The sequence below is a fragment of the Pristiophorus japonicus genome, chromosome 2, assembly GCF_044704955.1.
Source record: "Pristiophorus japonicus isolate sPriJap1 chromosome 2, sPriJap1.hap1, whole genome shotgun sequence".
Lineage (NCBI taxonomy): Eukaryota > Metazoa > Chordata > Chondrichthyes > Pristiophoridae > Pristiophorus > Pristiophorus japonicus.
In genome coordinates this window covers 90,610,103-90,626,444 of record NC_091978.1, presented here as the reverse complement: position 1 = coordinate 90,626,444, position 16,342 = coordinate 90,610,103, and the positions used below count along the sequence as shown (strand labels likewise).

Sequence of the window (16,342 nt, the reverse complement as noted above, 5' to 3'; positions counted from 1 at the left end):
AAGATTTCCCTCAGTTCACCCTTCTCGCTAGACCCTTGGTCCCCTAGTATTTTTGGGAGGTTATTCGTGTCTTCCTTAGTGAAGACAGAATCAAAGTATTTGTTCAATTGGTCTGCCATTTCCTGTTTCCCCATTATGAATTCACCTGATTCTGACTGCAAGGGACCTACATTAGTCTTCACTAATCTTTTTCTCTTCACATATCTATAGAAGCTTTTGCAGTCAGTTTTTATGTTCCCTGCAAGCTTACTCTCATACTCTATTTTCCCCCTCCTAATTAAACCCTTTGTCCTCCTCTGCTGACATCTAAATTTCTCCCAGTCCTCAGGTTTGCTGCTTTTTCTGGCCAATTTATATGCCTCTTCCTTGGATTTAACACTTTCCCTAATTTCCCTTGTTAGCAACGGTTGAGCCACCTTCCCTTTTTTATTCTTACGCCACACAGGGATGTACAATTGTTGAAGTTCATCCATGTGATCTTTAAATGTCTGCCATTGCCTATCCACCGTCAACGCGTTAAGTATTATTCTCCAGTCTATTCTAGTCAATTCACGTCTCATACCATCGAAGTTTCCTTCCTTTAAGTTCAGGACCCTAATCTCCCTAACTGTGTCACTCTCCAGCTTAATGAAGAATTCTACCATATTATGGTCACTGTTTCCCAAGGGGTTCCGCACGACCAGATTGTTAATTAATCCTCTCTCGTTACACAAGACCCAGTCTAGGATGGCTTGCTCTCTAGTTGGTTCCTCAACATATTGGTCGAGAAAACCATCCCTAATACACTCCAGGAAATCCTCTTCCGCAGTATTGCTACCAGTTTGGTTAGCCTAATCAATATGTAGATTAAAGTCACCCATGATAACTGCTGTACCCTTATTGCACGCGTCCCTAATTTCCTGTTTGATGCCATCCCCAACCTCACTACTACTGTTTGGTGGTCTGTACACAACTCCCACTAACGTTTTCTGCCCTTTGGTGTTTCGCAGCTCCACCCATATAGATTCCACATCATCCACGCTAATGTCCTTCCTTACTACTGTGTTAATCTCCTCTTTAACCAGTAACGCGACCCCACCTCCTTTTCCTTCCTGTCTGTCCTTCCTGAATGTTGAATACCCCTGGATGTTGAGTTCCCAGCCTTGGTTATCCTGGAGCCATGTCTCCATAATCCCAATTACGTCATATCCGTTAACAGCTATCTGTGCAGTCAATTCATCCACCTTATTCCAAATGCTCCTCGCATTGAGAGAGCCTTCAGGCTTGTTTTTATAACACTCTTCATCGTTTTAGAATTATGTTATAATGTGGCCCTTTTTGACTTTTGTCCTTGATTTCACTGCCCTCCACTCTTGCTTTTCTTCTTCCTACCTTTTGCTTCTGCTCCCTTTTTACTTCCTTCTGCCTCCCTGCATAGATTCCCATCCCCTTGCCATTTTAGTTTAAACCCTCCTCAAACACACTAGCAAACACTCGGCCTAGGACATCGGTTCCAGTCCTGCCCAGGTGTAGACCGCTCAGTTTGTACTGGTCCCACCTCCCCCAGAACCAGTTCCAATGTCCCAGGAATTTGAATCCCTCCCCCTTGCACCATTCCTCAAGCCACGTATTCATCTGAGCTATCCTGCAATTCCTACTCTGACAACCACGTGGCATTGGTAGCTATCCTGAGATTACCACATTTGAGGTCCTACTTTTTAATTTAACTCCTAGCTCCCTAAATTCAGCTTGTAGGGCCTCATCCGATTTTTTACCTATATCGTTGGTACCTATATGTACCACGACAGCTGGCTGTTCACCAGAATGCGCTGCAGCCGCTTCAAGACATCCTTGACCCTTGCACCAGGGAGGCAGCATACCATCCTGGAGTCTCATTTGCGGCTGCAGAAACGCCTATCTATTCCCCTTACAATAGAATCCCATATCACTATAGCACTCCCACTCTTTTTCCTGCCCTCCTGTGCAGCAGAGCCATCCATGGTGCCATGAACTTGGCTGCTGCTGCCTTCCCCTGTTGAGTCATCTCACCCAACAGTATTCAAAACGGTATATCTGTTTTGGAGGGAGGTGACCGCAGGGGACTCCTGCACTACCTGCCTTCCCTTGCTCTTCCTGATGGTCACCCATTCCCTATCTGGCTGTGTAACCTTTACCTGCGGTGTGACCAACTCATTAAATGTGCTATTCACAACATCCTCAGCATCGCGGATGCTCCACAGTGAATCCATCCGCAGCTCCAGTGCCATCATGCGGTCTGACAGGAGCTGCAGCTGGATACACTTCCTGCACATGTAGTTGTCAGGGATACTGCTTTGCTAAATTTGAATGATCTAATCACTGGTGCAAAAGTTCCACTAAAGCAGGAAGTAACTGATTTCATTTTATCTATATGCTAAACAAATACTAAATTATTACAATCTAGTGAATTAAACCTGCCATCAATACACATTGTACAATAATCTCATTCCGGTGTTCATATACCTAAATAAATCACGATCTTCATTTTAAAATACAAAACATACTTATTGAACATTAGACAGTGACACGGAATCTGCCAATCTTTAATATTTTAAAACAACATCAGGATGATTTTTTTTATACTCTCTAACCATCCATGAAAAGACTTCAATCCAAATAAAGATCTTCAATTTCATTCGCGTACATCTTCATTACAGTGCCCCTTTTCAGTTTCATTGTTGGACCTGTGAATACAACCAAAGAAATGTAATATTTCCAAATATGAAAGATTTTGAAAGATTAAAGAATGCAAAATTTAGCCCATAAACTTAAAAACTATTCTATATCTGGACAGGAACCACGATATACCGTTTCCCCGTTTAATATTTATCAGATTTAAGTCTCTATTTATGTCGGGCCTCCACTGTGTAATACACAAACCCAATTGCTACATAATACAAATGCAGGATCAACTCCTGGCCTAATTTGCTAGAGTCTTTGGGGAAGATTTTAACCCTACTCGCTCAGCAGAAACCTGGCAGGTGGACAGTTAAAAACACCTTGGCTCTTGCCAGTACAAAAGCTGCCATGATCGCAACAGGCAGGCAGCAAGGACACGCAGCCAGAGCCAACAGGATCCTTCTTTACATATGCATGTTGTGGCCCGATGACATCATTCAGATCAGACTGTAATTTTAACTCAGGGGAATCCACCTGGCATTTAAATTGGAGCCTTTAAAATCAGCAGATTCATTAGTTTCCCACAGATGTAGCTGTTTATACTTCAATGTGCAAGCTGCTAGTTGCCATTTTCAGCTCTTAATCAATGATTGTGAAAAAAATTCCCCTACTATAATAACACTACGATTAATGTAATAAAGTCTGCAACTGTATTATACCTTGAAACATGCTCATAAAAAGTTTCAGACACTTCAGCCTCATCCTTTCTCTACTTCCATTAATTTCTATTTTGGTTATTTTAACATTTACTTCTTACATTCAATATTTCACTTTATCCGCTTTCCTGTGTCTCTGTAGACCAAACCTTCATTTCTAAGCTAGGACCTAAAACATTAAAATTTGGATTCTAATGAGCCAAAAAAGAGCATCATAAAGTGGGTATTTCGCCAATTCAGTTTCAATTGTTGAAAATTGACCTGCTCAGGTCACTGCAAAAATGCTTTTTAAATAAAGTTCATCAACCACCCAATAATTTGCAATGAGCTGGCACTGCTGAATCACATCATTGTCAGTTTGGCAGCACACTTGCTTCTCAGTTTAGGCTGACGAGATTAGTATCGAGGGGGTGCTAGCTACATCATCAGAGGTCCGTCTTTTACATAAGAACATAAGAAATGGCAGGAGTAGGCCATTCAGCCCCTCCAGCCTGCTCTGCCATGTAATAAAATCATGCCTGATCTGATCAGGGACTCAGCTCCACTTCCCTGCCCACTCCCCATAACCCTTTACCCCCTTATCGCTCAAAGGTATATCTATCTCCGCCTTAAATATATTCAATGACTCCGCCTCCACAGCTCTCTGAGGCAGATGCTCTGAGGCAGATCCTCCCATTTGCCTGTTCTGATGATTCAGATAGATAATAAAGATTCCATTACACTTTTTGAAGAGCAAGGAATTTTCCCGGGGTCCCGAAAGACATACATCACCTCACTCAACGCCATCAAAAACAGATTAACAGGTCATTCATCTCATTGGTGTTTCTAATGCCTTGTGTATGTGACTTTCATCTACATACAGTGACTGCACTTCAAAGCAATTCCTTGAATTTGGGATGCTTTAGAGATGTGATAAAGCAAACTAGCAGAGACCCGCAAAATATTTGCGGTCAAATTAGTATCTTTATTGCAACAGTACTTGTTTAGACTGTTATCAGCATCTTTGTCCATAGAATCAATGCTGATGTCCTCCCTCTCTCCTTCCCCTCTTCCCCTCTCTTTCCTCTTCCCCTCTCCCTCTGTATCTGTCACTCTCCCTTCGCCTCCCACTCTTCCTCTCCCATCCACCCCTCCTCCTTCCCTCCCCTCCCTCTCTCTCTCTCTCTCTCTCCCACTCTTGCCTTCTCCCTCCTTCTCTCTCTCCCCCCTCTCTCTCCCTCCATCTCCTTTTCTCTTTTTCTCTCTCCCGCCACGTGCTCCTCTCAACTCCGCAGCAACGCCCGAGAAGGCCCCGCTGCATCCACTGCCACCACCTCATTAGAGCGTCAATCAAACTTTAAAAATTCGCACCATCGTTCCCCACCCTGATTGGTTGTGAGGCCGGGCGGTCCCTGATCGCACATTAGTCAGTGCAACTGTCACTCAGTTTGGACCATGAGCTCCCAGCCCCCAGCCCTGCCCCAGGACAGACAAAAACTGACTTTTTATAGAAGATTGTCATCCATGTACCATATGCATTAAAGTAAATGAGTGGCAAACTACAGAAAAGCTCAACCGGTAATCCCTACAGTGTATGCTGCAGTGTTATTGGACTTTCACTTCATAATACTTTTTAAATTAAGAAATCTTGGTGAAGAACCAAGGCTGAGTGATACCAAGCTGGAGTTTCAAAAGACTGAAGTTTAGAGGACGAAAGGAAAGAGTGTGAGAGGTAAAGGCCCAGAAATTACGGTCAGAGGCTTCCTGCGGATATCTCCGACCTGAAAAATTGCTCCGAATTTACCTGCTGGTCCCAGAGGTACAAAGACTTGTGGTCCTGAGCATCTACATGTAGAGACCCATGTATCCCAGGCACATATGCGCTTCGTACATGTACCTGGGATCAAATGGGATGGCCCAACCAATCCAAGTATGGGTATTCCCATTCATTCTTATGGTGAGTTCCGTATATAAGGAATTCACTATGTATGAACAAAAATCCCCCAAAACACACAAGCATTTAAAATATATATTATTTAAAACATCACATATTTAAAATTAAACTCAAATTATTTAAAACAAAAGTGTAATTTTTGAAAAATAAATTTACATATTTTAAAGGGTCTAAAGATAAACATACCTTACTTAATAGAATTTTAAATATTTAAATTATTGAAAAAATGTCCCTGTCCATTAAAAGTCATGTTGATAAAAGCAGGCCTTAATCCTGGCTTTTATCATAGAAACATAGAAAATAGGTGCAGGAGTAGGCCATTCGGCCCTTCGAGCCTGCACCACCATTCAATAAGATCATGGCTGATCATCCCCTCGTACCCCTTTCCTGCTTTCGCTCCATACCCCTTGATCCCTTTAGCTGTAAGGGCCATATCTAACTCCCTCTTGAATATATCCAATGAACTGGCATCAACAACTCTCTGCGGTAGAGAATTCCACAGGTTAACAACTTTCTGAGTGAAGAGGTTTCTCCTCATCTCAGTCCTAAATGGTCTACCCCTTATCCTAAGACTGTGTCCCCTGGTTCTGGACTTAAAAAGAGGCAGCTTGAGCAGAGCACGGAGTGCAGCAGCAAAGAGTGGCATTCATGAGTTTGGTAAGTGGGTTAGTTTTAAGGGTTATTCTCTTTGAACCATTTGGAGGCTGGAGTAAATTGTTAGTGGCAATTGCCAGTAGCTTTTAAGTAAGTAGCAGTTTAATTTAAAGGGGAAAAATTAAATAGTTGGGAATCTTTCAGGTTTAGGCAGAGAAAAACAAGGTAACTCTCCAGTAGGAGGCAATTAGCAGCTAGTTAAAACGAGTTCTGTAAACAACTGACCAGTAGTGAGTCATCTGACCTAGATACAGTTTAAAAAGAGGCAACTCGTGTACAGCATGGAGTGAAGCAGTAAAGAGTGGCATTCGTGAGTTTGGTAAGTGGGTGAGTTCGGGCAAGTGGGGGTGGTAGGTGCTGTTTTGTCTTGTTTTTCCTACCAGTGCTGACACTAGACACCAGCTGATAAGGAGTGCAAGAGTAGGAGACGGAGGCCCAGAGACCAGCCAACCAGCTGCAGGCAAAGATAGAGGGGTGCGAAATCGAGAGGTGATGTCACAGCCAAGCTGGTAAGTGGGTGGCTGTTCGACTGGCAAGTATAACTCTCTTTTAGACTGAATTTTAGATTGGTTTAATTGGCAGCGAGCTACTAAGTAGCTGTTTGGTGTTTAAGTAAATTTTAGTAAGTAAATTAATTGAAGGGTGAAGTCATGGCAGGAGAGCTCGGACCCGTGTCATGCTCCTCTTGTGCTGTGTGGGAAGTCAGGGACACTACTCTGTGTGCGGGAGGTGTGTCCAGCTGCAGCTCCTGACAGACTGCATGATGGCACTGGAGCTGCGGATGGACTCACTCTGGAGCATGCATGATGCTGAGAATGTTGTGGATAGCACACTTAGTGAGTTGGTCACACCGCAGGTAAGGGTTAGGACAGATAGTGAATGAGTGACCAAGAGACAAGGCAAGAGCAGGAAGGTAGTGCAGGAGTCCCCTACGGTCATCTCCCTCCAAAACAGATATACTGTTTTGGATACTGTTGGGGGAGATGACTTACCAGGGGAAGGCACCAGCATCCAGGTTCATGGCACCATGGGTGGCTCTGCTGCACAGAAGGGCAGGAAAAAGAGTGGGAGATCTATAGTGATAAGGGACTCTATTGTAAGGCCAATAGATAGGAGTTTCTGCAGCCGCAACCGAGACTCCAGGATGGTATGTTGCCTCCCTGGTGCAAGGATCAACGATGTCTCGAAGCGGCAGCAGAGCATTCTGGAGAGGAAGGGTGAACAGACAGTTGTCGTGGTATATGTAGGTACCAACGATATAGATAAGAAGCGGGAAGAGGTCCTACAAGCTGAATTTAGGGAGCTAGGAGTTAAATTAAAAAGTAGGATCTCAAAGGTAGTAATCTCTGGATTGCTACCAGTGCCACGTGCTAATCAGAGTAGAGGAAGCAGGATAGTTAGAATAAATACGTGGCTTGAGCAGTGGTGCAAGAGGGAGGGATTCAAATTCCTGGGTCATTGGAACCAGTTCTGGGGGAAGTGAGACCTGTACAAAAGGGATGGTCTGCATTTGGGCAGGACTGGAACTGATGTCCTGGGGGTAACATTTGCGAATGCAGTTCGGGAGTGTTTAAACTAATATGGCAGGGGGATGGGAACCTATGCAGCGAGACAGGGCGAAGTAATATGGAGTCAGAAACAGATGGTAGAAAGGTAAAAAGCAATAGTGGAAGGCCGAGTAAACAAAGGCAAGAAACAAAAAGGGCCACACTACATCATAATTCTAAAAGGACAAAGGGTGTTAAAAAAAACAAGCCTGAAGGCTTTGTGTCTTAATGCAAGGAGTATCCATAATAATGTGGATGAATTAACTGTGAAAATAGATGTTAACAGATATGATGTGATTGGGATTACAGAGACATGGCTCCAGGATGATCAGGGCTAAGAACTCAACATCCAAGGGTATTCAACATTCAGGAAGGATAGAAAAAAAGGAAAAGGAGGTGGGGTAGCATTGCTGGTTAAAGAGGAGATTAATGCAATAGTTAGGAACGACATTAGTTTGAATGATGTGGAATCTATATGGGTAGAGCTGCAGAACACCAAAGGGCAAAAAACGTTAGTGGGAGTTGTGTACAGACCTCCAAACAGTAGTCGTGATGTTGGGGAGGGCATCAAACAGGAAAGTAGGGGTGCAGCAGTTATCATGGGTGACTTTAATATGCATATAGATTGGGCTAACCAAACTGGAAACAATACAGTGGAGGAGGATTTCCTGGAGTGCATAAGGGATGGTTTTCTACACCAATATGTCGAGGAACCAACTAGGGGGGAGGCCATCTTAGACTGGGTGTTATGTAATGAGAGAGGATTAATTAGCAATCATGTGCGAGGCCACTTGGGGAAGAATGACCATAATATGGTGGAATTCTACATTAGGATGGAGAATGAAACAGTTAATTCAGAGACCATGGTCCAGAACTTAAAGAAGGGTAACTTTGAAGGTATGAGGCGTGAATTGGCTAGGATGGATTGGCGAATGATACTTAAGGGATTGACAGTGGATGGGCAATGACAGACATTTAGAAACCACATGGATGAACTACAACAATTGTACACCCCTGTCTGGCGTAAAAATAAAAAAGGGAAGGTGGCTCAACCGTGGCTATCAAGGGAAATCAGGGATAGTATTAAAGCCAAGAAAGTGGCATACAAATTGGCCAGAAATAGCAGCGAACCCGGGCACTGGGAGAAATTTAGAACTCAGCAGAGGAGGACAAAGGGTTTGATTAGGGCAGGGAAAATAGATTACGAGAGGAAGCTTGCAGGGAACATTAAGACGGACTGCAAAAGCTTCTAGAGAAATGTAAAGAGAAAAAGGTTAGTAAAGACAAATGTAGGTCCCCTGCAGTCAGAATCAGGGGAAGTCATAACGGGGAACAAAGAAATGGCAGACCAATTGAACAAGTACTTTGGTTCAGTATTCACTAAGAAGGACACAAACAACCTTCCGGATATAAAAGGGGTCAGAGAGTCTAGTAAGAAGGAGGAACTGAGGGAAATCCTTATTAGTCGGGAAATTGTGTTGGGGAAATTGATGGGATTGAAGGCCGATAAATCCTCAGGGCCTGATGGACTGCATCCCAGAGTACTTAAGGAGGTGGCCTTGGAAATAGCGAATGCATTGATAGTCATTTTCTAACATTCCATAGACTCTGGATCAGTTCCTATGGAGTGGAGGGTAGCCAATGTAACCCCACTTTTTAAAAAAGGAGGGAGAGAGAGAAAACAGGGAATTATAGAACGGTCAGCCTGACATCGGTAGTGGGTAAAATGATGGAATCAATTATCAAGGATGTCATAGCAGCGCATTTGGAAAGAGGTGACATGATAGGTCCAAGTCAGCATGGATTTGTGAAAGGGAGATCATGCTTGACAAATCTTCTGGAATTTTTTGAGGATGTTTCCAGTAGAGTGGGCAAGGGAGAACCAGTTGATGTGGTGTATTTGGATTTCAGAAGGCTTTCGACAAGGTGCCTCACAAGAGATTAATGTGCAAAGTTAAAGCACATGGGATTGGGGGTAGTGTGCTGACGTGGATTGAGAACTGGTTGGCAGATAGGAAGCAAAGAGTAGGAGTAAATGGGGACTTTTCAGAATGGCAGGCAGTGACTAGTGGGGTACCACAAGGTTCTGTGCTGGGGCCCCAGCTGTTTACATTGTACATTAATGATTTAGACGAGGGGATTAAATGTAGTATCTCCAAATTTGCGGATGACACTAAGTTGGGTGGCAGTGTGAGCTGCAAGGAGGATGCTATGAGGCTGCAGAGTGACTTGGATAGGTTAGGTGAGTGGGTAGATGAAGTATAATGTGGATAAATGTGAGGTTATCCACTTTGGTGGTAAAAACAGAGAGACAGACTATTATCTGAATGGTGACAGATTAGGAAAAGGGGAGTTGCAACGAGACCTGGGTGTCATGGTATATCAATCATTGAAGGTTGGCATGCAGGTACAGCAGGCAGTTAAAAAAGCAAATGGCATGTTGGCCTTCATAGCGAGGGGATTTGAGTACAGGGGCAGGGAAGTGTTACTACAGTTGTACAGGGCCTTGGTGAGGCCACACCTGGAGTATTGTGTACAATTTTGGTCTCCTAACTTGAGGAAGGACTTTCTTGCTATTGAGGGAGTGCAGCGAAGGTTCACCAGACTGATTCCCGGGATGGCGGGACTGACATATCAAGAAAGACTGTATCAACTGGGCTTGTATTCACTGGAGTTCAGAAGAATGAGAGGGGATCTCATAGAAACGTTTAAAATTCTGACGGGTTTAGACAGGTTAGATGCAGGAAGAATGTTCCCAATGTTGGGGAAGTCCAGAACCAGGGGTCAAAGTCTAAGCATAAAGAGTAAGCCATTTAGGACCGAAATGAGGAGAAATTTCTTCACCCAGAGAGTGATGAACCTGTGGAATTATCTACCACAGAAAGTTGTTGCAGCCAATTCACTAAATATATTTAAAAAGGAGTTAGATGTAGTCCTTACTACTAGGGGGATCAAGGGGTATGGCGAGAAAGCAGGAATGGGGTACTGAAGTTGCATGTTCAGCCATGAACTCATTGAATGGCGTTGCAGGCTCGAAGGGCCGAATGGCCTACTCCTGCACCCATTTTCTATGTTTCTATGTTTCCCCAACATCGGGAACATTCTTCCCGCATCTAACCTATCCAGTCCCATCAGAATATTGTAAGTTTCTATGAGATCCCCTCTCATCCTTCTAAACTTTAGTGTATAAAGACGCAGTTGATCCAGTCTCTCCTCATATGTCAGTCCAGCCATCTCGGGAATCAGTCTGGTGAACCTTCGCTGCACTCTCTCAATAGCAAGAACATCCTTCCACAGATTGGAGACCAAAACTGAACACAATATTCCAGGTGAGGTCCCCTAGTATTTCCGGAAGATTATTTGTGTCTTCCTTCGTGAAAACAGAACCAAAGTATTTGTTTAACTAGTCCGCCATTTCTTTGTTTCCCATTGTAAATTCACCTGACTCTGACTGCAAGGGACCTATGTTTGTTTTCACTAATCCTTTTCTCTTCACATATCTATAGAAGCTTTTGCAGTTGTTTTTTATGTTCCCAGCAAGCTTACTCTCATACACTATTTTCCCCCTTCTAATTAAACCCTTTGTCCTCATCCTGCTGTATTACAAAATTCTCCCAGTCCTCAGGTTTGCTGCTTTTTCTGGCCAATTTATATGCCTCTTCCTTGGATTTAACACTATCCTTAATGTCCCTTGTTAGCCACGGTTGAGCCACCTTCCCCGTTTTATTTTTACTCCAGACAGGGATGTACAATTGTTGAAGTTCATCCATGTGATCTTTAAATGTTTGCCATTGCCTATCCACCGTCAACCCTTTAAGTATCACTTGCCAGTCTATTCTAGCCAATTCATGTCTCATACCATCAAAGTTACCTTTCCCCAAGTTCAGGACCCTAGTTTCTGAATTAACTGTGTCACTCTCCATCTTAATAAAGAATTCTACCATATTATGGTCATTCTTCCCCAAGGGGCCTCGCACAACAAGATTGTTAATTAGTCCTTTCTCATTACACATTACCTAGTCTAGGATGGCCAGCCCGCTAGTTGGTTCCTCGACATATTGGTCAAGAAAACCATCCCTAATACACTCCAGGAAATCCTCCTCCACCGCATTGCTACCAGTTTGGTTAGCCCAGTCAATATGTGGATTAAAGTCGTCCACGATAACTGCTGTACCTTTATTGCACGCATCCCTAATTTCTTGTTTGATGCGGTCCCCAACCTCACTACTACTGTTTGGTGGTCTGCACACAACTCCCACTAGCGTTTTCTGACCTTTGGTATTCCGTAGCTCCACCCATACAGATTCCACATCATCCAAGCTAATGTCCTTCCTCATATTGCATTAATTTCCTCTTTAACCAGCAGCGCCACCCCACCTACTTTTCCTTTCTGTCTATCCTTCCTAAATGTTGAATACCCTGGATGTTGAATTCCCAACCTTGGTCACCCTGGAGCCATGTCTCCGTGATGCCAATTACATCATACCCGTTAACTGCTATCTGCGCAGTTAATTCGTCCACCTTATTCTGAATACTCCTCGTATTGAAGCGCAGAGCCTTCAGGCTTGTCTTTTTAACATCCTTTGCCCCTTTCGGATATTGCTGTAATGTGGCCCTTTTTGCTTTTTGCCTTGGGTGTCTCTGCCCTCCACTTTTACTTTTCTTCTTTCTATCTTTTGCTTCTGCCCCCATTCTACTTCCCTCTGTCTCCCTGCATAGGTTCCCATCTCCATGCCATATTAGTTTAACCCCTCCCCAACAGCACTTGCAAGCACTCCCCCTAGGATATTGGTTGCGGTCCTGCCCAGGTGCAGAACGTCCGGTTTGTACTGGCCCCATCTCCCCCAGAACCGGTTCCAATGTCCCAGGAATTTGAATCCCTCCCTTCTGCACCACTCCTCAAGCCACGTATTCATCTGAGCTATCCTGCGATTCCTACTCTGACCAGCACGTGGCACTGGTAGCAATCCTGAAATTACTACTTTTGAGGTCCTACTTTTTAATTTAGCTCCTAGCTCCCTAAATTCATCTTGTAGGACTTCATCCTGTTTTTTACCTATATCGTTGGTACCTATATGCACCACGACAACTGTTTACCCTCCCCCTTCAAAATGTCCTGCACCCGCTCCGAGACATCCTTGACCCTTGCACCAGGGAGGGAACATACCATCCTGGAGTCTCGGTTGCGGCCGCAGAAACGTCTATCTATTCCCCTCACAACAGATCCCTATCACTATAGCTTTCCCACTCTTTTTCCTGCCCTCCTGTGCAGCAGAGCTACCCATAGTGCCATGAACTTGGCTGCTGCTGCCCTCCCCTGACTAGTCATCCCCTTCAACAGTACCCAAAGCGGTGTATCTGTTTTGCAGAAGGATGACCGCAGGGGACGCCTACACTACCTTCCTTCCACTGCTCTTCCTGTTGGTCACCCATCACCTATCTGGCTGTGTAACCTTTACCTGCAATAAGACCAACTCACTAAACATGCTATTCACGTCATTCACAATGTCGGAAAGTGTGAGCTCATCCACCTTGGAAAAAAAAACAGTAAAAGGTAATATTATTTGAATGGGGAGAAATTACAACATGCTGCCGTGCAGAGGGACCTGGGGGTTCTTGTGTATGAATCCCAAAAAGTTAGTTTGCAGGTGCAGCAAGTAATCAGGAAGGCGAATGGAATGTTGGCCTTCATTGCGAGAGGGATGGAGTACAAAAGCAGGGAGGTCCTGCTGCAACTGCAACTGAGGCCACACCTGGAGTACTGCGTGCAGTTTTGGTCACCTTACTTAAGGAAGGATATACTAGCTTTGGAGGGGGTACAGAGACGATTCACTAGACTGATTCCGGAGATGAGGGGGTTACCTCATGATGATAGATTGAGTAGACTGGGTCTTTACTCGTTGGAGTTCAGATGGATGAGGGGTGATCCTATAGAAACATTTAAATTAATGAAAGGGATAGACAGGATGGAGGCAGAGAGGTTGTTTCCACTGGTCGGGGAGACTAGAACTAGGGGGCACAGCCTCAAAATACGGGGGAGCCAATTTAAAACCGAGTTGAGAAGGAATTTCTTCTCCAAGAGGGTTGTGAATCTGTGGAATTTTCTGCCCAAGGAAGCAGTTGAGGCTAGCTCATTGAATGTATTCAAGTCACGGATAGATAGATTTTTAACCAATAAGGGAATTAAGGGTTACGGGGAGAGGGCGGGTAAGTGGAGCTGAGTCCACGGCCAGATCAGCCATGATCTTGTTGAATGGCGGAGCAGGCTCGAGGGGCTAGATGGCCTACTCCTGTTCTGAATTTTTATGTTCTTATGTTCAGCATTGTGGATGCTCCAGGGTGAATCCACCCGCAGCTCCAGTGCCACAATGTGGTCTGTCAGGAGATGCAGCCGGATACACTTCGTGCATATGCAGTCGTCAGGGATAGTGGAAGCGTCCCTGACTTCCCACATAGTACAGGAGGAGCATAACACGTGTCCGAGCTCTCCTACCATGACTTAACCACTAGATTAACTTAATTTGGCAAAAATAATGCTGAAGGTTACTTACTGATCAATTACATAGAAAATAGGTGCAGGAGTAGGCCATTCACCCCTTCGAGCCTGCCCCACCATTCAATAAGATCACCCTTTCCTGCTTTCTCTCCATACCCGTTGATCCCTTTAGCCATCAGGGTCATATCTAACTCCCTCTTGAATATATCTAACGAATTGGCATCAACAACTCTCTGTGGTAGAGAATTCCACAGATTAACAACTCTCTGAGTGAAGAAGTTTCTCCTCATCTCAGTCTTAAATGACTTACCCCTTATACTTAGACTGTGACCCCTGGTTCTGGACTTCCCCAACATCGGGAGCATTCTTCCAGCATCTAACCTGTCCAGTCCCGTCAGAATTTTATTTGTTTCTATGAGATCCCCTCTCATTCATCTAAACTCCAGTGAATTCAGGCCCAATCGATCCAATCTCTCCTCATATGTCAGTGCTGCCATCCCTGGAATCAATCTGGTGAACCTTCACTGCACTCCCTCAATAGAATGTCCTTCCTCAGATTAGGAGACCAAAACTGAACACACTGTTCCAGGTGAGGCCTCACCAAGGCCCTGTACAACTGCGTTAAGTCCTCCCTGCTCCTGTACTCAAATCCCCTAGCTATGAAGGCCAACATACCATTTGCCTTCATCACCGCCTGCTGTACCTGCATGCCAACTTTTAATGACTGATGTACCATGACACCCAGGTCTCGTTGTACCTCCCCTTTTCCTAATCTTCCGCCATTCAAATAATATTCTGCCTTCATGTTTTTGCCACCAAAGTGGATAACCTCACATTTATCCACATTATACTGCATCTGCCATGCATTTGCCCACTCACCTTACCTGTTCAAGTCACCCTGCAGCCTCTTAGCATCCTCATCACAGCTCACACCATCACCCAGCTTAGTGTCATCTGCATCTTGGAGATATTACACTCAATTCCTTCATCTAAATCATTAATGTATATTGTAAATAGCTGGGGTCCCAGCACTGAGTCCTGCGGCACCCCACTAGTTACTGCCTGCCATTCTGAGAAGGGCCCATTTATCCCTACTCTCTGCTTCCTGTCTGCCAACCAGTTCTTCATCCACATCAATACATTACCCCCAATACCATGTGCTTTCATTTTGCACATCAATCTCTTGTGTGGGACCTTTTGAAAGTCCAAATACACCACATCCACTGGTTCTCCCTTGTCCACTCTACTAGTAACATCCTCAAAAAATTCTCGAAGATTTGTCAAGCATGATTTCCCTTTCATAAATCCATGCTGAGTTGGATCCATCCTGTCACCGCTTTCCAAATGCGCTGCTATTTCATCTTTAATAATTGATTCCAACACTTTCTTCACTGCTGATGTCAGGCTAACCGGTCTATAATTCCCCGTTTTCTCGCTCCCTCCTTTTTTAAAAAGTAGTGTTACATTAGCTACCCTCCAGTCCATAGGAACTGATCCAGAGTCGATAGACTGTTGGAAAATTATTACCAATGCATCCACTATTTCTAGGGCCACTTCCTTAAGTACTCTGGGATGCAGACTATCATGCCCTGGGGATTTATCGGCCTTCGATCCCATCAATTTCCCTAACACAATTTTACGCCTAATAAGGATTTCCTTCAGTTCCTCCTTCTCACTAGACCCTCGTTCCCCTAGTATTTCCAGAAGGTTATTTTTGTTTTATCTTAGAAACATAGACATAGAAACATAGAAACATAGAAAATAGGTGCAGGAGTAGGCCATTCGGCCCTTCTAGCCTGCACCGCCATTCAATGAGTTCATGGCTGAACATGAAACTTCAGTACCCCATTCCTGCTTTCTCGCCATACCCCTTGATCCCCCTAGTAGTAAGGACCTCATCTAACTCCTTTTTGAATATATTTAGTGAATTGGCCTCAACAACTTTCTGTGGTAGAGAATTCCACAGGTTCACCACTCTCTGGGTGAAGAAGTTCCTCCGCATCTCGGTCCGAAATGGCTTACCCCTTATCCTTAGACTGTGACCTCTGGTTCTGGACTTCCCCAACATTGGGAACATTCTTCCTGCATCTAACCTGTCTAACCCCGTCAGAATTTTAAATGTTTCTATGAGGTCCCCTCTCATTCTTCTGAACTCCAGTGAATACAAGCCCAGTTGATCCAGTCTTTCTTGATAGGTCAGTCCCGCCATCCCGGGAATCAGTCTGGTGAACCTTCGCTGCACTCCCTCAATAGCAAGAATGTCCTTCCTCAGGTTAGGAGACCAAAACTGTACACAATACTCCAGGTGTGGCCTCACCAATGCCCTGTACAACTGTAGCAACACCTCCCTGCCCCTGTA

At 44.4% G+C, this 16,342-nt stretch overlaps 1 protein-coding gene across 1 annotated transcript in view; it reads right to left on the bottom strand.

Moving 5' to 3' along the window:
• Nucleotides 1-2,625: 2,625 nt before the first annotated feature.
• LOC139228815 (long-chain-fatty-acid--CoA ligase ACSBG2-like) overlaps nt 2,626-16,342 on the bottom strand; it is a 165,205-nt gene continuing 151,488 nt past the window's right edge. The window contains 1 exon segment of the mRNA XM_070860220.1: nt 2,626-2,702. Within this exon segment, the coding sequence (XP_070716321.1) occupies nt 2,626-2,702 (77 nt within the window).